This window comes from Neovison vison, chromosome 2, assembly GCF_020171115.1.
Source record: "Neovison vison isolate M4711 chromosome 2, ASM_NN_V1, whole genome shotgun sequence".
Lineage (NCBI taxonomy): Eukaryota > Metazoa > Chordata > Mammalia > Carnivora > Mustelidae > Neogale > Neogale vison.
The window spans coordinates 47860999-47888577 of record NC_058092.1 but is presented as its reverse complement, the minus strand read 5'-3'; the positions used below and the strand labels follow the sequence as shown (position 1 = coordinate 47888577).

Below are 27579 nucleotides of genomic sequence, written 5' to 3'. Positions count from 1 at the left end.
TTCAAGCCATTTCCAATGCCTGCCAAGCGTAGCCCTTAAGTCTATGTCTGCATTCATCTATTATCTCACCTCTGCATAGATAAAGTAGTTTTCCTCCCTGCTCACTGGCCATTTTCTATTTAAAATGGGAACTCTTGAATTCCTGGCAATCATTTAGCTGACAGTTTGGATCATAATGTAACAATAACATTAGTGAGCAGTTGTGTGACAGTTCCTGCTTTTAAAGCACTTTACAAATCTGAGCTAATTAGCATGATCGCTAACATGCCAGCTTTTTATGAATTAATATTGCAATTATACTTTGCTTTTTCAATAAAAATGCAGTGATCTTTTTTCACCAGAAATAGGGAGAAATTAAATGAATAAGCTGTGTCTCTAATGTCTTTGAACGCAGTGCAGTTAAAATATGAGCCAGACACTTTCTTGACTGAATGTTCCTCTAACTATATTTGTGAGGATTTACAGGTATGGTACCTCTTGACAAATCTATTTTAGGATCAATGAAGAAAATAAAGGTGTAATAGTGGACTGAGAAGGATTCTATACACCCAAGATAAGTTTCTAACCTTCAAAATACACTTTCTACTCATTTCTAGATTTAAGTGCCTCAAAGAAATCAGAAAATTACCTGATTATGATTTACTCTTAAACCAATTCATGTAGTATTGTGAAAGACCCTATTGCTTTTGTTGTGACTTAAAATATAGAGCATGTATATGTGTATATATACATATATATGCATTAAAATTAAGTTAAAATTAATTATTTAATTAAAAAATAGAGTATGTGTGTATATATATACGTACATACGTACATATATATAGAAATATATATAAATATATAAATAAAATATATAAAATATATATATTAAAATAGATAAATAAAATATATGTATATATACATACTTCATATTTTAATATATATACGTATGTATGTATGTGTATATATACATACATACTCTATATTTTAATTCACAACATATTTTATGTATACTATTATATTATATACATTTAATATATATATGTGTATATATGAAAGACTTGGGTTGGAATTCCACCTCTAGGACTCAGGAATCTAACTGTAACTTTCTGAACTTTGGCTTCCTTACCTCTAAAATGGGGGATGGGGTGGGGTGATAATAATTAATTTGCATGATTTGCATGATTCTTGGGAGGTCCAAGAGTGATTCCACCCTATGCAATATGTGGGATACAACAGGAGATCACATCAGCCTTGACCCATCCTCTCTGTTTGTAATTCATCTTCTGCCCTTATTGCTCTAAAATTATTCTGACATTCATTCAGTTTCAGTTTATGGAAAGCAGAGCATCATAATGAGTTAAAATTTTTGTTAGGTATTATAAAGAACTAAATTTAAAGGGACTAATTATGATGGAAAATAGGAATAATTATGAAAGTTCATTTTGTTGGGAAAAAAATCTAAACATATGATCACTTGAAAACTCCTTTGAACATACTATGAAACTGTAGAGATATCTCAGTTAAATTTAGTCATTGTGTCCTCTGTTCTTTGCACAAATTTAGCAAAAAGTGATATGAGGAGGTATAACAGTGGAAAGGTGCCTGAAACACTTAGAAAGCTGTATGAGCATACTTAAATTGTTTCATTCATTCACCAGTTAAATAAATCCTGAGCTCCTAAGACATGTTAGGCACCAGTTTGAATGTTGCCGGTATAAGGACTAGTACAAGGACTAGCAGACAGAGCTTTTTTCCTTAAAGAATTCACAGTCTCATGGTGGAGGCAGACAAGTGAATGAAGAGTTGCAACAATGTGAGCATAAATGCTCGTAGAGGCTACTCAAGGCCAATATCTAATTTCCTGAGAAGTCATAAATTCTTTGAGAGAAATGATGTTTATCCTTCAATATGATTTGTAGAGGGTGAGCCCTCAGTATAGGGTCAAAGGACCCGGATTCTGGTCCAAGCTCTGTCTTTGAGTAGCAATACATCCTTTGATAGTCATTTCAGTTTTCTGAGCCTCAATTTCCTCATCTGTAAAGTGTGACTGATGACACCAGTCCTCACTGGGTTATTGTAAAGATCAATGGTCATGAGAGTGAATCTTTAATTAATTGTAAAGATCTCAATAAAGTAAGTTACATTCTTAAATGTTTTTTTCAATTTTAAAATAGAAGTTGTTTAGTACTTCACATAATCGCTGAGTGACCCTTTTCCGAAAGAAAGACAAAAAGAAAAGAAAGAAAGAGAAAGAAAAAGAAAACCAGGCACCTGTTATAGTTCAAAGCAGGTCTGGCTTTGATCTTTTCAGAACTCCAGGTAGATATCCCCATTTTATCAATAAGAGAAGTGAAGAGCCAAGAACTTGTCCAAGAGCACTATCTCTTCAAAGCCCAAGCCTGGGCAACTTCCCAAGGTCTTTTACAAACCAACAGAAGTCAAAGGACCAAACCTCCGGAAAACTGCCGAACTTTTCTCTGAAGGTCCCTCCTCCCCTTTGCGTAAGGGGCTGGACAAGGCTTCAGCCCCCGCCCCGTGACTCATGAGACTCCGCCCCCAAGTCTTCCACCTCTCGCGGGATCTCTCGGGAGGACGGATGGGGTTAGGTCCCATCATGGCGGCTGAAGAGGCGGATGTGGATATCGAAGGGGACGTGGTAACAGCCGCGGCACAGCCAGGGTGAGGCGTAGAGACCGGGTCTCGCAGGGATGGGGAGGAGCACGGGTGCAAGGAGAGTACGCTGGCCAGGCTGCGGGTTCAGCAAGGAACAGGGGAGAAGAGGACCATCCGCTGGGCCAGGGTCTCCCGGCGGCCGGGGAGGTGCCGCGCCCATCCGGCTTGTAAGCTACTCTTGAGCCCAGCGGGCGTAGGTACCCGAGGCTCGTGTCGGATGGTTGCTTCACCTTTTTCCGGGATATCCTGAGGACGCCGACTTCGCCTAGCACATTGCAGTCTATCAAGCAATTAGATTCCTTCTTTCATGATGTCCACCCCAGAATCCGCCCCTTTGCTCCCTCGGGACAGTAGTAACTAGAACAAGGGCGGCCTCTCAACCGGACCTGAGCTCAGGGATCCTTGTTCATCGCTTGTAAGCGGTGTGACCTTGGGCGTGTCGTTTCATCCCTACTGACAGGTTTCCTATTCCACATGGGGTTAGTTGTGAAAAACTTCCTGTCTGCAGCTTGACTTAAAGGAAAGGGGCAGGACTTTCGAGTTGGACAGCTCTGGGTTCTCCAGCATTGTCACTTCCTAGCACTGTGACCTTGGATCAGACATGTAACTTGCCTGAGCTTCAGACAGCTCATGTGAGACTGTCATGGTATGTGCCTCATATGGTTATTGTGAACATCAGTTAAAGTAATTATGGAATGTACTATAGCATACGGTAGGAGCTAGGTAAATGTTCTTCACCATCTCTTTACCGTCATGGAGATTATTGTGAAGACCTAGTGATGGTCACAGTTTACTTAATACAGATTTCTGCAGAACAGGCCAGTGTGGTTTCAAGAAGCGTTATCCAGCATGAGAGATCTAGCCCTTTGCTTGCTTTCCAAGTAAGAAATTGATATATACTAGTTTTAAAATACGCTTCCGCAGTCACCTTTTAGAATTGGAAGAGGCCTAGACTGGTCAGGAATCAAAATACCTCAGATCTAAACTCGGCCCAGTTATGTTGCTTATAAATATGAACAACCTCCTTATAAGTCTGTTAGGTTGAATGAACCACGTGGAATGGCCAATCTTTGACCATTTTTTAACATAAAAAATGATAATTTCATACAGTCCAACCTAATATTAGGGACTTTGTAAATTATGGAGAACAGTACCCACCATTCCCTGAGGGATTAAGATACTGGATTTAAAATTCTGCTGAACTCTAAAACACTATAAAAATGTTAAGGAGTAATTAAATTCGTATAGCCATTCTCTCCCAGAGCTGTAGGATAAGCAGTCCAACGCTATTCAGATTAGTAAGGACCTTTTATTAATAGTCATTGTCCACATTTGTGTAGATCAGGTTATCAAGTTAATCTTGATTAAGTGCTTTTGCATGCATGATTTAATTTACTTTTCACGTAGGTCTGTGTGATAAGTGGGCAGGGATGGTTAACTGCAGTCCAGAGAGAAGAGAGTTAGCCTTGGAAACACAGAAGATCATCTCAGAGCATTGGCTTTACTCTTTTTCCATAGGTTCTTCTTTATTTTTCTGATCATGTTTAATTTTTTTTTGCCTTCTCTTTTTCTTTCCTTTCTCTTACTATTGTGCTCAGCCTTAGGTCTACTGGTGACACTTACAATGATCTTAGACTCATGCAAGCTGGATTACAAAGGTTATTGGTTCCTGATGGTCAGAGCCTTTGTCTTCTCCAACTCCAAGGACCATCATTAACATTATATTCTGGTGAATGGTGCCCCCTGAAGTGTGTAGGTACAGCTAGTGATAACATCTGTGGAACCCCTGAGAATTAATTGAAAACACACTTTTAATTACTTGCTAAGTTCTAGGTACCAAAGTTAGAAGGTAGCATTGAAACCTTGGTTTCCCTTTCACTTCTACCTTTCCTCCTTATCTTCCTTTTCTCCTGCTCGTGCTTTAAATCAGTGTTTTTAAGGGGTTTTGTCATAAGACAAAACAAACCACATAGTCCCTGGTTACACGATCTCTCAAGCCTTAAATTTCTGTTAGGTTGGATCATACAAAATTTGCCGATGTTCAACCATTTTAACCATAAGAAAAATGGAATTTCCTAAAATTGCGCTTAATACATGCTGATGTTTTCCATATCTGTCACCAACCCAAATCTTTCTCCCGAGCTTTAGATCCATTTATCTAATTCTCTCAATCTCTGTTCTTGGATGTTCCACAAGCACCTCAGTTTCAGCTTATAAACTTTTCCTACCACACCTGCCATCTGCCTCCAAGTTCGCTAGTTCAAAAAATGGCACCATCCGCCCAGTAACTCAAGGCACAGATGGAGACTTTATTTCTTTTCCTTACCTCTCTCCTTCCACCTCTTCTATCCTATTAGTTGTTAAAGTCCTATTGATTCTAAGTATCCTCTCAAATGTATTCACTTCTTCGTGTTCACACTGCTTGTTCCCTGGGTCTGAATTACTGTCACCGCTCTAGTGTTTATATAATCACTTCCTCTTAACTGCTCCCTATCTCTTTGGCCCCCTTCTATTTACTGAAGTTAGACCTGTCTTTCTTACATCCAGATCTCATGTTCCTTCCTTCAATCCCTAACTTGCTTGATGAGAAAATCCTCATTCCTTAACTCCTACAGACCTGGATGATTCATGCTCCACCTACTTTGTTCCTTTAATCATTCAACAAATATTGATTGAACACCTCTTCTCTGCCAAGGCCTGGGTATATAGCAGTTATCAAACTAACTCCTTGCTCCCATAGAACTAACATTCTAATTGGGTAAGAAACAGTAAAACTTACAGATGGGCCAAATGGGGATAAGCGGAAAAAGATAAAGAAGGGAAAATGAATGGCATGTTAGCTTTATCTTATGCACTTACGCAGGAAAACTGGCTCTGAAACTACAGGACTTCAAAGGTCAGCATGGATATAGTGGAAGGACTGGATTTGGAAAGGTAGGAGCCCACAGATTGGGCAACCAATTGAATACACTGTGAAGAAAATAAGGGCAGGCTCAGATTTCTGACTTGGGAGACTAGGGGGATGCATATCCTTTGTCTGAGATAGGGAGCAATGGAAGAGTAGCAGATTTGAGAGGAGTTTCTCAGCTAAGCTTTAAGCATGTTAATTTAAGCTACCTATGGAGACTCAGGTGTCCAGAGGCATACACCAGAAGTGTGGAAGTTGCTAATCCTTATTGAGGAACACTGTAAAAAGACATTAATCCTGAATTGAGAGGCACCCAGGTGGCTCAGTCAGTTAAGTGTCTGCCTTCTGCTTAGGTCTTGGGAGTTCTGGAATCAAGACCCATGTCAGGCTCTCTGCTCAGTGGGGAGTCTGCTTCTTCCTCTCCCTCTGTGCGCCCTTCTCTCTCTATCTCTCTCTCTCTCAAGTACATAAATAAAATCTTAAAACAAACAAACAAACAAACAGAAAACCCACTGGAAGTGATACTAGTCCCCCTCCTGTACCTTGGCAGACCTCCATAAGCAGAGGTTTCCTTCTGCTGATACAAGTCTCAGAATCCTTTATTTAGTATTCTTGTCAGCCTCTACCAAATCAGAGTTAAAACCTGAATTAAAACCTTTTTGCCACCAACAGCTGAGAGAAATTACTGCTTTTAGTTTATTGTAGCTAATCTGTTAGTCCCACAATTTATAATAACCACTGTAGAACTAACTGAAGATTGAAAAGTCTAAACCTTTTTACAGTCTAAGAGGTACAAAATTCTTACCACTAGACTAGGTCTGGGAAAAGTCAGTAGTTTTCTAGGAAACTTGTAACTTCAAGACATAAAAAAAGCAAATATTGGACTTAATTATATCATAGATTGGGCTTTCCAAAACTTAACTATTCAGGTTTTTTGTGTAAGTAGTGAACAGGTGTGACTTTAGAGAGTTTTTATTAGTTCAGGGAAAGGAATGGAGAATTAACAAAGTTTTAATCCCTCCTGAACATAGAAAAGGCCCCAAATAACCCAAGTTAATTTTTTTATTATATAAATTGTTATTAAAACATCAAATTTTCTTGAGGCGCCTGGGTGGCTCAGTGGGTTAAAGCCTCTGCCTTCGGCTCGGGTCATGATCCCAGGGTTCTTGGATTGAGCCCCCGCATCGGGCTCTCTGCTTAGCAGGGAGCCTGCTTCCTCCTCTCTCTCTCTCTCTCTCTCTCTCTCTCTCTCTCTCTGCCTGCCTCTCTGCCTACTTGTGATCTCTGTCAAATAAATAAATAAAATCTTTAAAAAAAAAAAAACATCAAATTTTCTTTGTACTTTACTGTCTTGAGTATTTTCTATTTTGGCTCTTCGATCTTTTTTTTTTTTTTTTCATTTTGAGGGCAGTGCTGTTATTGGTGACTTTTATGCTTTAGATAGAACTAAGAGAATTGATTGTAAAGTGGAATTCTTATATACATGTGGATGTCATCAAAGACCTCTGAAGTGTTGGTTCATGGTCATAGAGTATGTTGTGGTTGCTGTTTTGGGGTTTTTTTGTTGTTGTTGTTGTTTTTTTTCCTCGTGAATTCTTGGGAAACAAAAGAAATGAACAGACTCTGGTTGTGGTGGTGAAGTGGTTGCTTAAAGCCACTCTATATTCCAAAGTTTAAAGAAATCGAGTAGGCATTTCTGCAATAAGTCTGTTTGTTAAGGGAAGAAGGGAATAAAATATTTGCTTAACATCTATGTCCTGCCAGTTCCTGTGTTACGTGAGTAGTATTTATTAATTGGTATAATGTCACCTTTTTACCCATTTTCTTAATTATTACAGAAGTGATGAAAGTACAGCTTCTGTTTTACAAGATCACTATCTTGATTCATCGTGGAGAACTGAGAATGGTCTTATTGTAAGTATTTCATGAAAATATGCGGTGCATAAGCTATTACTCATTGCCTGGAGTACCTCTTTTTTGGTGCTAGTTCTCAGCAGTTACAGAGGTAGTATACTGGAAACATTTTTGCTTACTTTAAAAATGAAAGAACCTTATTCTTACTTCTTTTGACTTTGAAATGGTGTGTTGGGAAACTACTTTGGAGTCAGCTAGATTTAGTTATAAATCCTTGCTCTTATCAGATTTGTGTACTTTTGCTTCTTCATTAAAAGATGGGGATCATTGCAGGGTTCATTTCTTTCATGTAGCAGTTATCTGTTGAATTCTTACTGTGTGTCAGACACTAGACCAGATTTGGGGGATACAGCTATAATCAAGACAGACATAGTCTTGCTCTCAAGTTTCCTGTATGCTAAAAGGGAGTCAGGTGATAAACAAGTACACAAATTAAGTAGAAACCATGAAGAACGCAAGATGCTGGCGGAGAGTAACAGGGTGGGGAACCCATTTTAGATAAAGTTGTCATTGAAGGAAACGAAAGGTGATAGTTTAATTGAAAGGTAATAGAGAGGAGTTGAGGAAAAACATTCTAGGCAGAAAGAATAGCAGCACAGAGACTCTGCTCGAAAGCCAGTGCCTAGAATATAGTGGGAAAGCGGGGAGTGGCAGCTGTGATGGTTGGAGAGGCAGACCTGAGCTCTGTCATGCTTATATGAAGCGAGAGTAGAATCACAGAGACCAATTAGGAAACATTTGTGGTCATCTAAGCAAGAGTTGGTGGTAGAGTGGCCTGAGGTTTTGGCAGAGTTGGGTAGATTTTAATTATATTTTGGACATAGAACTGCTTGGTAGATTAGATACAGGATTGAGAAAAAGGGGAAGAATTCAGTATGATTTCTAGGTTTCTACGTGGGATAACTGGGTAACTCATAATGCTGTTTACAAAGTTGGAAGCACAAGGAGAAACAGGTGAAGGTATGTGTTAGTGAGTTTTGAACATGTTAACTTTGGGAAGCCCACTAGATATCCAGGTGGACATTGGGGAGTGGGCAGTTGGATATAACAGTCTAGATAGACTTTAGAGAAGAGAACTGAGCTGAACATTTTTGAGAGTTGAAAATGAGTGTGATCGTTTAAGGAAAGATTGTGGCTTAAAGGAAAAAAAAACTGTGGTGACTTTTGGAAATAGGTGACATATCTAGCAACATGTTTGCTACCTGATATGTCTCATACATGATAGCCATTATGTCTTTACCATGGGTAGGAGCCTGAGCCTTGGAATCCAGCAGTCTTGTGTGTCAGGTCTCTACTTCTCCACTTGAAATACTTGCGGTGGTCCAGATGCATCAGTGAAGTAGTAACACCTGTCTCTCAGTGTTATCGGGGGAATCATATATGTCTGTGCACAGTAAATGGGAGCTTTATTACTTGTAATCATTATATCATGTATTTCATTTAATGAAACATAGAAGATAATTTCAAAAGGCAGTAAGTAAAAAGAAAAATATATTCTTTTTTAATAGCCTTGGACTCTGGATAGCACCATCAGTGAAGAGAACAGAGCTGTCATTGAGAAGATGTTGTTGGAAGAAGAGTATCCTTTAATGATTATGAGGAAAGTAAAGATTTTAGGGTTAAAAATCTGTAAGTGCAAGGCTTACCAAAGAGACCACTGTTATTACTAGATGGACCTTATTTGGCCCCAGACTGCAATTATATAATGTTAGCTACCTATGAAAAAAGCAGCATTTTATTCCTCTGTTTCTGTTTTACTGCAAAGTGTAGGATCTAACTCAATATGCTTGAGTTTCTTTTCTCAGCCACGTCTATACTGTCTGAATGTTGAGTAGAAATTAGAAAACATTTTAAATCAGTGAGAACCTTTAGTCCATGTCCAAGATCACTTAGTCCGAGCCTCTGTCTACAGTTGTAGAAGCTAAAACCCAGAGATGTTAATTTACCCAGAGATACACTTAGAATATGTAAAAGTTCTCACTTCTCACTCCGCCAGTTTACAGGTGTTATGTGGGAGGAATCTAAGTAAAAAGCACAAAACAAATACTGCAGGATGAAGATTTTCCCTCAGAAGTTGTAGGACTTTATCCACAGTTTAGTCACTAGCTTCTTGTCCTTGTTTCTTTCATCTGTTTGATGATGGCAACTTCTTTGGGATTCCATTTTCTTATATATAAAATGAAAGGGTTGAACAAAATGATTTCTGATTTTATGATTTTGTAAAGATTATTAATAGTCTAATACATAGTGGTTTATTTTTAACTCTCATCTGTATTTTATGGGTATCTACCTCCTTTTAAGCCAGAATTTCTCTGTTCCCTTTATTCCCTGTTACTGCTATGTTGATTTCAGAGTTTCTGTTTACCTTTAATTGTCATGGGTTAACCCTTTTTAGGATTTCTTATTCTCTTACTTTCCCCAAACATCACAGCTATAGCCTACATCACTGCTTTTCAGTAGAAAAATAGTGCAAGACTCATATATCATTTAAAATTTTCTGGTAGCCACATTTAAAACAAATAGAATTAATTTTAATAAGATATTTTATTTAACCCAGTATATTTAAAATAATATTTTCAACATTTAATGATAGAAACATATTATTGAGGTATTTTACATTCTTTGTTTACATGTGGTATTAGCTGATACATTGAAAAGTACAAGTCTCAATTAATTAATACTTAAGTAGTCATGGGTTCACTTCCAGATTTAGAAGCAGAAATAATGAAGAGATTTGTGAGCTCTTAGAGGACAGGGATGTTTTCTTATATCTTTGTCCTCAGCTTCTGGTACTTAGTGTATTACCTGACATACATGATATATAGTCAATATTTGTTAAGGGAAGAACATGTCAAACTTATTGAAGAGTATTGCACCAAGCCAGTTTTAAGGAGTCAGAGAGGGAAGCTCCATGGTCGATTTGACCTGTTATTAGTATTGATGTAGAGAACACCCTGAACTCTTTCTGTTATCTTTAGAACTAGGAAAACAAATTCCCCTGTTAATCCTGGACAGCCAGTCAGATTCATCTATTACATTCCCCAGGTTTTAGGAAAAATGAATGAAAAAATTAAATGTAACACAGACTGTTTCTTCTCTTAACCACTTCTAATAGGGCATATAGGAGAAGCTAACATTTATGTAGTACACATTTTGTGTAGGTGCTGTGTTCATGTGATTTCACATGTGGTATTTAATCTATAACAGCTTTGTGAAGTGTAGATATTTTTATTGTAGTTTTTGCAGATCTGGAAAAGGTTTTAAGAATTAATTTAGCTAAGATTCAAGTATGATTTTCATGGATGTGAGTACCTACTTAATATAAGTCACATAAAAATGTTATGATTTTGTTATTGTTTTAAAAGTTTCTTTAATAATTACACAGGTATTACTTATCTAAAAAATCACTTCCAGAAAAATTCTGGCTCGATCAAAAGGAAGATGATAAAAAATACATGAAGAGGTAAAATCAATTTTTAACACTTTAAAAGTCTGAACTTATATTTTTAAAAACTTGTTCACAAGCTTCCTTATTTTCTTTTTCATGTGGTGCAGTCTACAGAAAACAGCAAAAATCATGTATGTACTTATACATTTTATATTTTAAAATTATAGGAGAATTAAAAAATTATAGTTTGCTTGTGGAAAAACTCTTGACCTTGGGTTGTACAAAAATATAAAATCAAAATTTCGTATACAGTTGTTGGAATGCCACAAGATAATTTTATGACATTATTTATATCTCAGAATTTCTTTTATGGGCCTATATAAGCTATTCCATTAGATTATGGAAAAGGTGGTTTCCTAGGGATTTGTGGGGAAGTTTTTTAAAGCTGCTATCTAATTTAATAGGATTTGACTTGATTTCTATTACCTTGTCAGTTAATTTTCATGTTGAACAAAAATTTAATTTAAATTTATGGCTTTCAAAAATTATCTAGAGAAATTAAGTATTAACTGTTTTACAAATATCCTTTCCCTATAATAGAAGAAAATTTGATGTTATTTAGTGTTTATAAACTTTCATGTTTATGATTCCTCAAAGGGTAGACTTACAGATTTAGCACTGCCAAGGGTTTGAGCAGTGAGCACACTTTGGCTTTTGCATTTTGTTAAATAGACAACAACAAAGAAGTTAATGACAAGATGAATGGTTTGCTTGAATTAAATTAATGAGTTTCATCACCATTTAATTTCTTAAGGACTGCATTTCAAAAGTAATAAACCGTGCCATAGTTTCTTTTTTTTGGCTTGGTATTTACATAGATTTATATGGAAGAATCAAGAGATAATATTTCTGGAGCCAATTTAAACACTTACATGCCTTTCAGGATTTGGAAATGTACTAATATCTGCTGCTTTGTGTCCAGTCTAAGGAAGCGTATTTGTTTGTTACCACATTGACTTCCTTTGATGTCTTTTAGTGTTATCTTCACTCAGACCCAAGGATTATGTCTCTTGGGGCTCCTATCATCCTGAGCTAGATAAGTATACAAGACAGGGTAAATCTGTCCCCCAGGTAGAGGCTGCAGCCTTTTCTTCTCTTCTTTTTTAACTCTTAGACTCACATAGTATTGAATTTAGCCTTTGGCTATCTATAACCTTTAGCTGCATAAATATGGAATGTTCCATTTCAGACTTTTTTTTTGCAATTCCTTTTTTTCCCCTCAGGGCACACTCTCCTACAAAACCAGCCAGTTACTCAGTAAAGTGGACGATAGAAGAAAAAGAGCTGTTTGAACAAGGGCTGGTAAATAGAGCAATTTTTAATTTATAGTAAAATAATTCTAGAAGCCAGTATTGATAGAATTATAAGGTTAATTTGGGGAGACCAGAAATTTCTTTCAGTGGTCACATCTTTAATTTTTCTGTAGTGATGATGTTTGTAGTACAGGAGACTTCCTTTTAACTTACAGCTAAGTCACTAAAATATTAAAATATACTAGGATCAATATTTTAAGATAATTTTCATCCCCTCCCCTTTTTTTTGGTAATAATAAAACCCAAGATACTGAGCTCTGTATACATTGACTACCTGGATTAAAGGATAAAATTACTTACCTGATGTCTTCTCTTGGGGAAAAAAAAACCTCAAACAATAACAACAAAAAACCCTTGATATTTGGAACTGTCTGCATAATCAGCTGAGTTCTTATTTATTCAGATACTTGGCATTGTGCACACAGTCTGAATATTCTTTTAGTGTATACAGTTGAAGACCAGAAACATATCTTTTGCATGAATGTTCTGAAATCTATTTAAATATCCACAAATTACATAATAGAAAAAAATGTACACCCATCTGTAATTCCGAAGATTCTCCCTATGAATAGGAAGAAACTTTTAAGTAAATATTCAAAAATTTTTTTTTCTAATTATTAGGAGTAGGTTATATCTTTTCCTTTAAGGTACATTTATTACAGTAACTAATTTTGAAATTACATAGATTTATGTATTATATATAGGATATTAGTATAATATTTATGTGGGTTTTATGAATATAAATTGAAATGTCATTATTAACATTTCTACAGATGATGGGAAATAAAATATGTTTGTATTTTTATAGACATCGCCATGACTTCTGTATGTTCTGTGATGTCTTTATATAAATAAACTATCTTGAAGGTTTTATCTCCTCCTGAGGTTTTCTCCTATACTGTTGATGTTTTTTATATTGATATTTCGTTCTGTTGCATGATTATCATTTTTATACCTAACTTTAATTAACCAGTCACTTACTTAAGATTGCTAACTACTTTGGTGTTTTGCCCCTCACCAAAGGCTATATATATATGTGTGTATGTGTTTGTATACACATACACAAAAATGGCTTGTGTATTTTTAGGTGGTGATGATAGGGGCTATGTCTGCATGAGTCAAACTTCAAAGGGTATATAAAGTTATAGGTGTTAAGTCTCCCTGTCACTCCTGTCTGTGCCTTCAGTTCTCTTCACCTTAGGTAACCATTGTTATCTGTTCTCTGCATGTCCTTCCAGAGATATTTGTCCCTGTATATGCCAATATGTATTTATTTATATACATATGTAGGTATCTGTCTATATACATAAACAGATATTTTAAACCTAGAATGTTTTCCCACAAAACTACATGGAACTGTTGGTTGTATTTACAGCCTTTTTTTTTTTTTTTTAAAGATTTTATTTATTTTATTTGACAGATAGAGATCACAAGTAGGCAGAGAGGCAGGCAGAGAGAGAGGGAGGAGGAAGCAGGCTCCCTGCCGAGCAGAGAGCCCGATGCAGGGCTCGATCCCAGGACCCTGGGATCATGACCTGAGCCGAATGCAGAGGCTTTAACCCACTGAGCCACCCAGGCACCCCTAGTCACAGCCTTTTTAACCTGTTGATATAGTTTGCTTATACACTGAATTTTCTCAGGCTTTAGAAAAGGGAATTATGTGGTACTGAAAGGAAAATTTTTCCTCCCTTTTGGGCATAGAATTGTCTCTGCTCTATTTTGAAATTGGTGTTTTCTTTGTTCCTCTTGTTCACATACCCTCTCCAATTTTCATAATGCTCAAGCCCCTACAATCCCAACTGGCTGTACTCTGTCCAGATCTTTGATCTGTCCAAAAGTGCTCCATCCTATGAAGTTACTCATTTGCTTTCTTCCCACAAAATTTAACTAATTGTTCATTAATTTGATCTTAGCTAGTGTTAGTTAATAACAATCTTAATTTATATTTACTAAGAATTTTCCCAGAAGTACTTTGTTTTAAGAAATTGTTCACATGTCATATTTTCTCATGAATATCAGAAATAAATATATAATTAACTTATCATTGGGTCAGGTTTTGAAGATGATTTGCCACCATAAGTCATGACCTATAAATGTTATATAAATCTGGCCCTGGGATCAGCTTCCCTGAGTTGTGAAGATACTGTGAAGATTTATGTCTCAAATAATAGACTTGATACCTAAAAATTCCTTTTAGCTTTAAAATTGTATTTCATTCCTTTCTGTGCTTCAGAAAACAGCAGAGCTCTCTCAGCGTTTCAGTTTTTTCCCCAGCACAACTTTGCCATTAGCGGGCATAAGCCTTTAACAGTACTGGGATATAGGGAGGTGCTGGCTACAGGTCGCTTCATTTGTGATTCATTCGTTTTTCGAAGTCCGTTTTCTGTGATACCTGGGTAGAGTGAAGGTATCTGCTGTGGGACAGGTAATAGATATTGTGCCAGATGGAATGTGGGTAAAAAAAGATATTTTGAAATTAGTTCCAGAACATAATCAGTTGATTCTATAAATGGAAAATGTAACCTGCCTCTTTTTCAGGCACTTGTTTTTTTAGATTTGGAACATTGTAATGTTCAATATGAATACATACTGTTAGGAATACATAAAAGTGGAGAATCTTCATTTAGATAGCTGTAAAAAGAAAACTAATTTCTAAATCATTTTGGTCAGTTTTCAGAAGTCCAGATTCCAAGAGTGTGGGCTTTACTTTTAAGAGTCTTAGCTTATATATCAGGCTTGTTGTGTGCTTTAGAAAATAAATAAAGATGGGTGGTTCTTTTAGGTTTTTTTTTTTTTTTTTTAATGTGCAGTTGCTTGGAATATTAACAAGTAAGTTAATCAAAATCAATTTCTTTTCCATTTTGATAACATAGGCTAAATTTGGCAGAAGGTGGACCAAAATTGCAAAGCTAATTGGAAGTCGCACTGTTTTACAAGTTAAGAGTTATGCCAGGCAGTATTTTAAAAATAAGGTAAGCAGGATATAAATATCCAACTTAGTAATAGTATTTGCAATGAATGAAATTAGGAAGCAAAAGTAGTGCTTTAATTTGGGCATTAATGTCAATATTCAAAGTTTTTGTAGTGAAAGTATTTTATATTCATAAAGTACTCAACACGTGTTTATGTTCAGAAATCTCAAAGCGTATCTTAAGTGCTTTGAGTATTAAGTGCTCCTGAAAAATATCTTTTCTTTTTAAAGATTTGCATTGTAGCTTTTTTTTGTTTTTGTTGCTGTTTTATTGGCAAGATGCCTACTTGTAAGTTCTGAGAAGAGTTTGATTTAAAAACCAGTCTTTTCAATATATGAGTACAACACCCAGTCCAGAAGAGCAAGCCCACAAGCTCTAGAATGGTGTTTGAAAATACAAGCTGTTAGAGGTGCCCGGCTGCTCATTTGGCAGAGCATGCTACTCCTGATCTCTGAGGTTGTGAGTTCAAGCCCCATATTGGGCACAGAGCTTACCTCTGTCCTGGCTGCAAGAGAGGCTGGGAAGGTTTCTGGATTTTACTTGGAGGTTTAAGAGCTCCTAGCAAAATTGATGCTGGATGTTCCAAAAGCTTGGCCTGGCTCCTGCTCTGAATGTTTTGTTCCTACTCCATCCTCATGGCGACAGCTTCTACTATATTCTCAGGACTCCACGGTCTGTGGCTTCAGCCTACTTCTCAGCTGGGCCTCCTCCTGCAGGCACCCGGGACATCGTAGGAGCCTCAGAACCTCTGTCTGAAGATTTGCCTTGTAGCTTTTAGGAATGATTAGAGCTTAGGGACCATAAATGCTAGCATGAAACTAAAATCTGTTTAATAACAATGAAACTTTTATAATTTTTTTTGAAGAATTATATGAAAACTTCAGTAAATTGAAGTGTTCAGAAAAGCATAGTTTTGGTGTAGTTCTTTAATCTTTTAAGTAATCTGTGCTATGTTCAATCATGTAGTTTGATATTTAGAAAATTTTAATGTCTTCTCTGCTTGAGTTCTGGGAACATACTTATATAGAATTTGACAAGGTCTTAAGTGAAATTTGCTGTTTTCTTTTAATGCAAATAATGGATTTTATCCTGTATACAAGATTTATATAACTTAATGTCATTTAAGCATGGGAAGTAAAGAGTGGAATGGATTCATTATATATCAGTCATCTGCTCCTTTTTTAACCAAGCAAATGCATATTCAAGGCAGCTTGGCAAGGTTAAGGTATTCTGGAAGAGAATAAAGTTTAACGCGGTTATTCCAATCCCCATGCTTCTCAAACTAGAACTTGCAGAACATCTTAGGATGTCAGTTTTACTCAAAGACTTGGGACGAAAGGATATATTGTGATGTTAAAAGAGACATTCATAAAAAATATAATATGAAATCCTATCTGAATTTTTAAGGTTAAAACAGGAGGCTTGAAGTAAATAGCAAGGTTGTTAAAGGCTATTCCAGGCCATACGTCCAAATTTCCTTTTCTCTCCTATTATCCTTTTATTCTTCTTTACATAATAAGCCAATTAATCTCAAATACTAGATACTAGGATTCTGTTGTGATACAGGATCTGTAAGTAAGCTCTTTTTAGGAGCTGAAATCCCTTGGGTATGCCAGTCATGTACAAAATTTTTTGAAAACTGTGTGGGAAGATTTTATTTCAAATCATTTATATTCACTGATAGTCATTTTTTTCTCCATCGGCTAGATATTTATGTCTGTAATAGTCCATATGGAAGATAATTTCATGCCTTAAATTATAAGCTGTATAACATTGGAGCTACATTAAATGAACCTTTGAAAAATAGTTTGTTTCTATTATATCTGTATTTAAATGAAAGATGAATTTAATTTACTAAATAAAGATATGTGACATAGATTCCTTTAAGTAATGGGCTGTTCAGCATTATAAACAATCATCAGCTGAGGTATCTGACATTCTAAGATACTAGCTGTTGAAAATATTTTAATATCTTAAAGAATACCTTAGTATAACAGTTGTTGGTTCATTCTCTGGTTGATTTGAGACAGAGTCCTGTTTTAAATTTAATATTGAAAAACAGGTAATAGTTGTACAAGGTCATAGGTCATGATTATTTGATAAATAAAATCAGCTGGCCACAAATGAGTCAAATATAATGATAGAAATTTGAAATGATGATATTTTACATTTAAAATGCAGTTGTAAACCCTTAAAAGCACAATAAAGGTATAATATACCATTGAAGTGTCAGTTTAATAATACTGTATTTATTATATATGTGCCAGTTGATAAATTTTTAAATGTTAATATGGGGATTTTTATCTTGATTTTTAATAAGGTAAAATTAGATGGTCCAGAGAAGGAAATACCTAATCAGAAGAGCGGCAGTGATCTTCAGACTAAAAATGAAGATGAAGGCACAAAGGCATGGACACCATCAAGTTTAAGGGGACGTGCTGATCCCAACTTGAATGCTATAAAAATTGAAAAGTTATCTGATGATGAAGAAGTAGACATCACAGATGAAGCAGATGAGTTGACTTCTCAAGCTCCTCAAAAGAATCCTAGCAATGATGTCTTATTAAACATTTCTAATAGTAAAAGTCATGAAACCAGTCAAGGGGAATTTATTGCTTACAATCAGGAAGATTCTGTATCTGAATCTTCCAAGGATTATTTTCAGAATATAAAGCAAGGCGAGATGGAAGCACTTTCAAGTTCAGTAAGTAAATTTTGGACTGAAAAACAGAGCATTAATGACAAAAAATCAGTTGAATTAAATGATCAGAAATGTAATAAACTGATGAAAATCTCTGAAAAACATGATGGAAATGGAATAATAGATGATGCCAGGCCATTGCCTTCTCCAGAGCCTTGTGAAATTCAGAAAGACTTGTGTGATAATGAAATGCTTTTTCATTCTTCCTGTCAAATGGAAGAGGAGAGCCATGAGGAAGAAGAGCTTAAGCCACCAGAACAAGAAGTAGAAATAGATAGAAATACCATTCAAGAAGAAGAAAAACAAGCAATTCCTGAGTTTTTTGAGGGGCGGCAAGCTAAAACACCAGAACGCTATTTGAAAATTAGAAATTACATTTTGGATCAGTGGTAAGGAAGACTTCTAGTTTAGATACTGTTGTAAAATGTATGATGCTCTAGAGTATTTTAATTAGGCCTATGCAGAATTTAGTATTTTACATCAGTAGTGATGTGGAGAGCTTAAACATATGAATGTATTTTAATAGGCAAGACTTAAGATTTCTCATAGTGAAATTTTCTTTGAAAGCTTTGGTAAATATTGTTGTCTCTAGCTATCTCAATCCATCTGTCTTTCATTAAGAATATTTGGTCCTGGAAAAAAGAGATAATTTGCTTTAAGAACCAGTTTCTTGGGCACCTGGGTGGCTCAGTTGGTTGAGCAACTGCCTTTGGCTCAGGTCATGATCCTGGAGTCTTGGGATCGAGTTCCGCATTGGGTTCCCAGCTCCATGGGAAGTCTACTTCTCCCTCTGACGTTCTCCGCTCATGCTCTTTCATTCTCTCTCTCAAATAAATAAATAAAATCTTTAAAAAAATAACAAACAGTTTCTTAGGACAGTGTTAGGAAGATACAAAAACATTACTGCACTGGAAAAGGGGGAGAATGTCTTTCCTAGTTTATCATGTACTTGTAAGTAAAAAAAAAATTTGGTGACAGAAGGATATTTCTGTCATCAAGTGTGGCTAGATTACAGAAACCATTCTAAATTGCTATAAATGCTTTCATCTTTGATCTTATAACATAATATGTTAATAATCTCTTCATCCAGCAGGATACAGGAATTCTCTAATATATGAAGTTTATCTTCTAAATTGTCAGAATTTGAATTATTTAGCATTGGATGGGGCACAAACCAAAAAACTTCCCACCTTATTAGCTTAAGTGTTCAGCAAATAATTTGAATTTTTCCTACCAGCTTAAGACATTATAAAACATTCATAATTACTGTTTTTGTTTCAGGAGATACAGAATTATGTAGGGCGAGCTTTACAGAGAAGTTATGCTAAAAGTTAGGAAGATTGCCAAAGGAAAACAAATAACCAGGCTTACTACATCGGTAACCTTCATTGCTGTACAATATTAATTTGGTTTTCAAAGATAGCTCTATTCTAAATGAAGTATTTTTGCTCTTGTTCTTGACTGATAGTTGAGGTGACTAAAAGTAAAATTTCTGGGTTAGGGTGGTATCAAATGAAAGAAGAATTACAAGGAACAACTGATAGTTGCACAGTGCTTTACAGTTTACAGAAAGCTTTTCTATGTTTTGATTCCTCACAACTGGCCTAAAAATAGGCAGGTGGTGTTTTCTAAAGTGTTTGATAGATTCTGCGGTCAGGAGAGGTTTGGGGGTCTGCCTTTTATTATACAACCAGCTACGGACAGAAGGACCTATGCGCAGGTCTCAACCCTGTCCATCAGTCTCCCCATTATTTCACATTGCCTGATTGATTGACACTATTGAAGAGGACCAATCAAATTAGATCTCAACGGGTATCTAATTTTTTTTTTGGAAATAAGAGGATGAATGGCCAAAATCGAAGGACTTAAAAATAATACCTCAAAAATTTTTTATCTGAATGAATCATCAATGAGTGACTTAATGGTGCTTTCATCAATTTCATTTATTTGAATTTGAATAAATTCATTTATTTGAATTTTGCCTCAATAAGGCAGAATAAATTATATAGATGATATAAATTATATGGCAGTAGTTTCCTAACGACATTTGCCTTAGTTCATAAAACCACTTAAATGTTATTTCAATATAGTGATTTAGCAAACAGTGTGAAAGCAGAAAGAAATGTTTTGGAACAGGAACTCAAAACTATTCTCTTCAGAAATAGAAGAGGGAACTAGAGGTGGTGTTAAAAAAAATTTAAAAAGAGTAAAGTTTTGAAATAAAACAGACCTGCTAGATTTGTTTGTAGCTAAAAATTCCTTTCCATAAAAACACAACTGACTTCCTGTTGAGGGGTATGTTTTATTAAGATAGTAACCAATACCATTATAAATGCCTACTGAATGCATTTAAATGTATTTAAATCGTCTCCAGTCCTCTTGGCAACCTTGTCCTCATTTTACAGATGAGAAAAATGAGGTTCAGAGAGAAAAAGGAACTTGTTCCAGGTCACATTAGGGGGTCTTTCAGGGTCTTGCAGTCTTACTCATTATTTTCACACTTCATCTCGGGTCCTTTACCCGGACTTTTCATTCTGCCTTGGATGCTCCCCCTACTCTGCCCCCCAGGTCTTAATGAACTGTGCTTCATCAAATCCTTCAGGTCTGCTCCAAAAGACCTAGAGGACTTAATGACCACCCTATCTAAAATAGCTCCCAGCTCTGCTTCATAGAACTTATTACTACTGGATATTATATTTTTATTTGTGTATTGTCTCCTCTTCCTCCCTCCTCCTTCCCCATGATAATACAGGCTTCACATGGGCAGAGTTTTGTCTGTTTTTTTCATTGTTACACTCCTAATTCTTAGACAGTACTTGTTCTAAGCAAATACAGAGGCACTCTGTTTGTTGAGGGAGAAAGATGGTGCAAATGAATCATGAATAAGTATCTTTAGAGGCCTTACCCTTTTTTTTTTAATGATTTTATTTATTAGCACGTGCACAGGTGAGGGGAGAAGCAAGACTCCCTGATGAGTAGTGGGCCCTATGAGGGGCTTAATCCCAGTACCTTGGGATCATAACATGAGTTTAAGGCAGGCACTTAACCTACTGAACCACCCAGGTGCCCCTAGGAGCCTAACATTTGTTTAGCATCATGTTGCTAGTGCTGAGCTCTTTTTAAAGACTTGATTTGGGCAATCTTTAAGTCAAGACAGTTTTTAGATTTCCTGTAGATTTTTGGAAGCTGGTTACACTGCTTATTCCTGCTCTCTTGGCTTCATTTGTGCAGTTTGTTTCCTTTGATTGAAGTGAAGTAAAAACACACTGGTATCTCAAACTTTTTAGTGGAATTCTGCTCCCCCCACCCACCATGGTTATATTCATTTTTTTTAGAGAGCCCATGCAAGTGGGGGAAGGGGCAGAGGCAGAGGGAGAGAATCCCAGGCTGACCGCCTGCTGAGCACCGGCCACTGTGAGACTGTCTCACAACCCTGAGATTTTGGTGACTTGAGCTAAAACCAAGAGTCAGGTGCATAACTCGTTGAGCCACCAGGTGCCCCTCAGTGGAATTTCCAATACCCTCTACATCACAAGTTACTTTTTGCCTTCCTTGAATGTCTGTAGAAATAATGGTTTTATTTATTTTTTTAATAGTATTTTTTGTTAGGAGAAAAAGAAATTTTTTAAGATTTTATTTATTTATTTGACAGGCAGAGATCACAAGTAGGCAGAGAGGGGTGGGGGTGGGAAGCAAGCTCCCTACCGAGCAGAGAGCCCGATGTGGGGCTCCATCCCAGGACCCTGGGATCATGACCAGAGCTGAAGGCAGAGACTTTAACCCACTGAGCCACCCAGGCGCCCTGAACTCATGATTGTAAATTTGGTTTCTGCATAGGCCTTCTTTAAATACCCTATCTAAAATAGTCTGCACCTAGTTTTCTCATTCTATCCCTTATCCTTCTTACTTTTTCTTCCTAGAACTTGTTGCTGCCCGTCATTATGTATTTTATATATATATTTATTTATATGTATGTATGTATTTATATATATATACATATATAATATTATTCATTGTATATATTCTGTTAGCATGTAAGGTCAGGAACTTTATATTCATCTCTGGATCCTTAGTGCCTAAAACAGTGCCTGGTGTGTAGGATGCAAAGTAAATATTTGTAGAATAAAATAAAGATTAAATAAGAAACACCTGTCATATGATATATCTGAATACTTGGTTTATGACGTCTGTATGTAAATCTCCACTTTAACCTCCACTAAAGCAAGTACTTTAATCCCCCTAATTTTTTGTTTCCTGCTCTCTAAAATAAGAATAAGAATAATAAATGCTACTTTGTAGAGTTATGAGGATTAAGGTTGATAACTATTAGTACTGGCATAAGCATTTTTGCTACTATTAGTACTCCATTACTCTTAACCTGTATCTACTATGGTATAGTAAGTATATTCAGTAAATATTCATTTTATTATGTAAACTTTTTAATTTTTTCATAGTCTTTGGGCATTTCTTTTTTTTTTTTTTTAATATAAGTTTATTTATTTTTATTTAAATATGATTCCTTTGAAATCCCCTATATCTCTTTGTGTTTTCCAGGGAGAGTAAGCACTTGATATTTATTGGTGTAATGTTTAAAAACCAATATAAAACATTTAAGTATTTGTAAGTTAGCTTATAATTAAAATATACTGTCCAGCAAAGTAAAAGTAGATGAAGCTAAGTAATATATTAAAAATAAGAAAAGCCTAATAGTAAATACTGTAGATATATTATCAGAGTGCCTTTTTTATTCAAACATTGAAGTTTGAATTTGGATCTGTTGACAAAGCTTCTGACTTTAAAATCTTGGGATAACTGGAGTCTCTTAAATTTCATATGGGAAAGAAATAATACTTAATAAAAATTACATTATATTCCTACGATTTTGTATCATTTAAAGATATTTCAGGAAAAAGTACACTTGGGTATTATGTATTAGCATTGTTTTTACTACACATTTACAGATTGAGAGGGGGTAAATTTTTAAGATATTTCAAATATCAGAAGTTTTCCCCGGAAATCTTTTTTTCATGTTTTTATTTATCCAAAATAACTGTACTTCCATCTCTTAATTAGGGAGATATGCAAACCGAAATACTTAAATAAGACCTCAGTACGTCCTGGCCTGAAGAACTGTGGGGATGTTAATTGTATTGGACGGATTCATACATACCTCGAGTTGATAGGAGCAATCAATTTTGGATGTGGTAAAAATAAAAACCCAACAACATCTTTTACACAACATTTTTTTATCCTTAGAGCACCCATTAACTTCTTTGTTAAAATTCAAGCAGATTTAGTATAGATAGAGAATTCAGGAGGATATTATAACATTATGAAGTAAATGTATCATTGAGTTGTTTCTTTAAAACAGATTTCTATTGATCAAACTGTATTTTCCTGTAACCTGCTGTGAAAGTGGTGGTATGAAAAGGAAAAATAGTCAGTCTAAGTAGTAGAAATAATTTAACAATGCAGCTCTTTGTCACGTAAAATTAAAGCCATTTTAAGAAAAATCTAGTAATGGCCCATTTAATTTGTAAAATCTGTATTAATGCTAGAAATACTGTCTAGCAGTGTTTAAATAAAGGAAATAATTTATGAGCCTCTACACTTAAATGTAATAAAAGTGTCAAAATATTTTTCATGGAAGAAAGTTTCTTTCACCCTAGTTTTTCTCAAATTTAAAGTCAATGAATATGCATGACTTTAAATGTATTCTTCACTTTTATTGAATTAACGTGACACAAACATTTTTTTAAAAAGATAATAACCATAGTTGCAAAGTGATAAGTTAATTAGAATTTTGTAACCCATAGTTTCAGAAAAGTATATTCTATATTGTATGTATAAGAGAAGACAGCTAACCAGAAAGTTTCCTTTCAGAGATTATTTTATTTTGTAGGAGAGAGAATTCACAGTCTGCCCTGTGGTCTGTCCTTCATTTCAGTGTGTTTGTTACCCCAAGCACTGTATATGGGACTGGCTAGTCAAGAAAACTAGTGTCACAGCTTCTTCAGCCACAAAAGCAAAATCATGTTTTCTGTATTAGATATTTGAATTCAGCGAAGTGGGCTTAGCACTCATTTAGTTAGAAATTCCGTTACCCATCTCACGAATACCCCGTTTTACTGGGATTTCCTTAAGAGCCTTACTTTTACTGAGAACTTCCAAGTGATTATAGAGAAAGATAGAAGCTCAGGTATAACAGAACTTAGACATTGGCTTACAACTTACAGTCAGTGTAGATGTGTCTTCCCAGTTAACAAATGAGTTTCAGAAAATAATAGATTGTTTTGTTTCTCCTGAATTCCGGTAGAACAGGCTGTATACAACAGGCCACCACCGGTTGACAAAGTACGAGTCAGAGACCGAAAAGATACAGTGGAAGCATACCAGCTTGCACAGCGTCTGCAGTCTGTGGTAAGCAGCCACCCCTCGCTAAGAAATCTCTCCAGATTGCTCCTGGCCCTGTTCGTCAGGTGTGCTGCCTTCTCACCTGCTCTTTAACAAAGGAACGTGTTCTCTCTCATATTTCACCTTAGGCATTCACTTTCCTGGTTCCCATTCAGTTCCATGTTAGCTTTTTATTTATTTTTTTTATTTTTTTAAGATTTTATTTATTTATTTGACAGAGATCACAAGTAGGCAGAGAGGCAGGCAGAGAGAGAGAGGAGGAAGCAGGCTCCCTGCTGAGCAGAGAGCCTGATGTAGGACTCCATCCCAGGATTCTGGGATCATGACCTGTGCGGAAGGCCGAGGGTTTAACCCACTGAGCCACTCAGGCGCCCCCATGTTAGCTTTTGAAAGGGCAAAAATGAGAAATACCCACAGCTCACTGGCAGACTTGACACGAAAGCACTGTGCTTTGCTTGCGTGCTCTTAGACTGCTTGGTTCTGGTTTCTGTATCTAGAGTGTCTTCTACTGCCATCCAGTCAGGCTCATTTTTCTCTTTCAGTTACTTTATTTAAGTCTTACTTTTAAGATTCAGCTTTTTATTTTTATTTATTTTTTTAAATTTTTTATTTCTTTTCAGCATAAGAGTTTTTTTAAATTTTTCATTTCTTTTCAGCATAACAGTTTTTTTAAAAATTTTTATTTCTAAGATTCACCTTTTTACAATAGCTATCCAAACTCTTGTAGCCTTTCCTTAATTCTTAAGGTTAGTGAATTTTTATTTTTCTCACAATTCATGAATGTTATTTTTAAAATAGGTGATCCTGCAAGTCCTCTAAAAGGCAGAGTCATATTGGATTCTTATTGGTTTTACTAATGAAGTAGGTTAAATTGGTAATAGGTGAGGCAAATGAAGAAAAGTGCCACTAATAGAGTGGGTATTTTTTTTAGGGTGTTTAGGCTGTAAACCATTTCTATCTAGATTTACTGTAGTAAGAAAGAATGTTTTTAGATCCTGGAAATGGTAGTTGCTGGAAATGGTGCTTTTCATATGCTGGTTTCTGAGCCAGTGCATTTTAAAGGCTTCAGTATTGAGGTTTACAAGACTGGGTATTAGTAATTCAGTCAGCTAACTTTGTACTTCTTTCTCTTTGTATCCACTAGGCAATCTTTCCTTTTCTAAGACTGAGAAATAATTATTTTCTCCTAGTTTTCAATATTCTACCTCTTGCTGTGGGTTCTTGCAAGTTTTCTATCACAAGTGGTTGAAAGGGAAGTCATTTTCTTGGTGGTTCTTTTGGTCTTAAAAATACCTTTTGTCCTAGTGTTTTAGCTCCTAAAGGTGAAGAGAAATGAAAATTCAAGAAGAAATCCAAGTAAAATTCAGAAAATCACTACTGACGTATTTTTGAACAGAGTACTATTAAGCATAAATTAATAAAATAAAATTTATTCAGGCATTGCTGATCAGAGATTATATTTCAATGAAGAAATTAACTGATTTTTAGAAAAATACCATTTTGGTGTTATATATTAGTGTGCTCTGATTTCTCCAACTTAACCTTGTTAACCTTTTGCTTTATTTTAATGCTTACCCCAGCGCACAAGGAGACGTAGGGTCCGAGATCCATGGGGAAATTGGTGTGATGCAAAAGACTTAGAAGGACAAACTTTTGAGGTGAGTTTGACCTTTGCAAATAGCTTATCAGTGAAAGTTGTTTTGGCAGTAGTATTTATATATCTTAATGCCACATGTGTTATACTCGTTTGTGTGTGTGTGTATCCTTCCTGTGTTAATTTTATTGTCCAGAGGTCACCAAGAAATAACAAAATAAAGGCATCAGTACACTTAACTAGGAGTTTGGTTCATTTTCTGTATTTTAATTATCTATTCTGCATTCTGGTCTCTAGTTCAACAGTATCTGCTGGTTTTCCAGTAAGTTGGTATGCCTAATTCATTTCAGTAAACATTTATTTTTTATTTTTTAAAAGATTTTATTTATTTATTTGAAAGACAGAGATCACGAGTAGGCAGAGAGGTAGGCAGAGAGGCAGGCAGAGAGAGGGGGAGAAGCAGACTCCCTGCTGAGCAGTGAGCGCAACAGGGGCTCGATCCCAGGACCCTGAGATCATGACCTGAGCCAAAGGCAGAGGCTTAACCCACTGAGACACCAAGGCGCCCCTCAGTAAACATTTATAGAATGATGTTCTGATTCATCATTTAAAATATTGTCCCACAAGCACTTAATAAGCCTTGCATATACCAGTTAGTAAATGTTATTTTTTCTTCCTGGATTTAAGTGCCCCTGCAGCCCCCCGCAAAGGTTCTTTCTCTCTTCCCCATACCCTGTCCCCAGCCTCACACCCAAGCGCCAGTCCAGGCATGGCATTAGTCAATGCGTGGTTCCTGCCTAGAAGGAGCTTAATTTCTAGATTAAGGAAAGATGATGTCTGATAAGTTCCATACGGTTGGTCTTAAGAAATGTCAGGTCTTCCCCAAAGGGTGTGGTCAGAGGGGGTATCACAGAAAATGTGATATTTCAACTGTGACATAAAGGATTAGTAGGAGAATTAGTACATGAGGACATTCCAGGCCAAGGGAGCAGCATAAACAAAGGTATAGACAGGGAAAATACGAAGTTCTAAAAAAGATGCATTGTTCATTTGGGCTAGAGTATAAGAATGGTGGTAGAAGTGGGATGTGTTCTGTACTTAATTTTATCAGGATTTTATAAACATTAATCAAATCAGTCATCACAGTAATACCATGGTATTATTGTTATTATTACATGTGTTTCCATGTTAAAGGTAAGGAAACTAAAGCACAGAAAGCTTCAGTAACTTGTCCAGGGCCACCCAGTAAGTACCAGAGCCAGGCATTCTGTCTCCAGAATCTGTGCTTTTTATCATTATGTTTCAGTGTCTTCTGGTTGGGAAAGAAAACTCAACACAGTAGGACTTGGTGACTAGACATAGGGAGTAAGTAAGAGGAGGGACTCAAGTGGTTCTGAGATTTTTTAACCTGGGTGACTGGTGCCATTAATTAAAACGGGCAAAACAAGAGAAGGAATAAGTTTTAAGGTTGGTGTGGCTGTAAATTTTGGAACAATTTTTTTATATATGATCCAGCATTTCAGTTTGCTAGTAGAAAGGTGAGACACATCTACATCAATGTAGTTGATCTTAGTCTCACCATGCCTAAACCTAAATATGGTTTAAAGAGTTGTTTTGTTTTTGTTTTAATTCTGCCTCTCATTGGCTGGTGGACTTTTTG

The 27579-nt window shown here is 36.0% G+C and overlaps 1 protein-coding gene across 1 annotated transcript in view; it reads left to right on the top strand.

The window, feature by feature from the left end:
- Positions 1-2578: 2578 nt before the first annotated feature.
- Positions 2579-27579, top strand: part of MYSM1 (Myb like, SWIRM and MPN domains 1) — a 40503-nt gene continuing 15502 nt past the window's right edge. Inside the window, exons 1-11 of the mRNA XM_044238338.1 lie at positions 2579-2661; positions 7402-7477; positions 8986-9056; positions 10863-10940; positions 11033-11056; positions 12149-12227; positions 15112-15210; positions 17531-18300; positions 22985-23115; positions 24228-24331; positions 25906-25983. Of these exons, the coding sequence (XP_044094273.1) occupies positions 2579-2661; positions 7402-7477; positions 8986-9056; positions 10863-10940; positions 11033-11056; positions 12149-12227; positions 15112-15210; positions 17531-18300; positions 22985-23115; positions 24228-24331; positions 25906-25983 (1593 nt within the window). The remainder of the gene's footprint in view (positions 2662-7401; positions 7478-8985; positions 9057-10862; positions 10941-11032; positions 11057-12148; positions 12228-15111; positions 15211-17530; positions 18301-22984; positions 23116-24227; positions 24332-25905; positions 25984-27579) is intronic.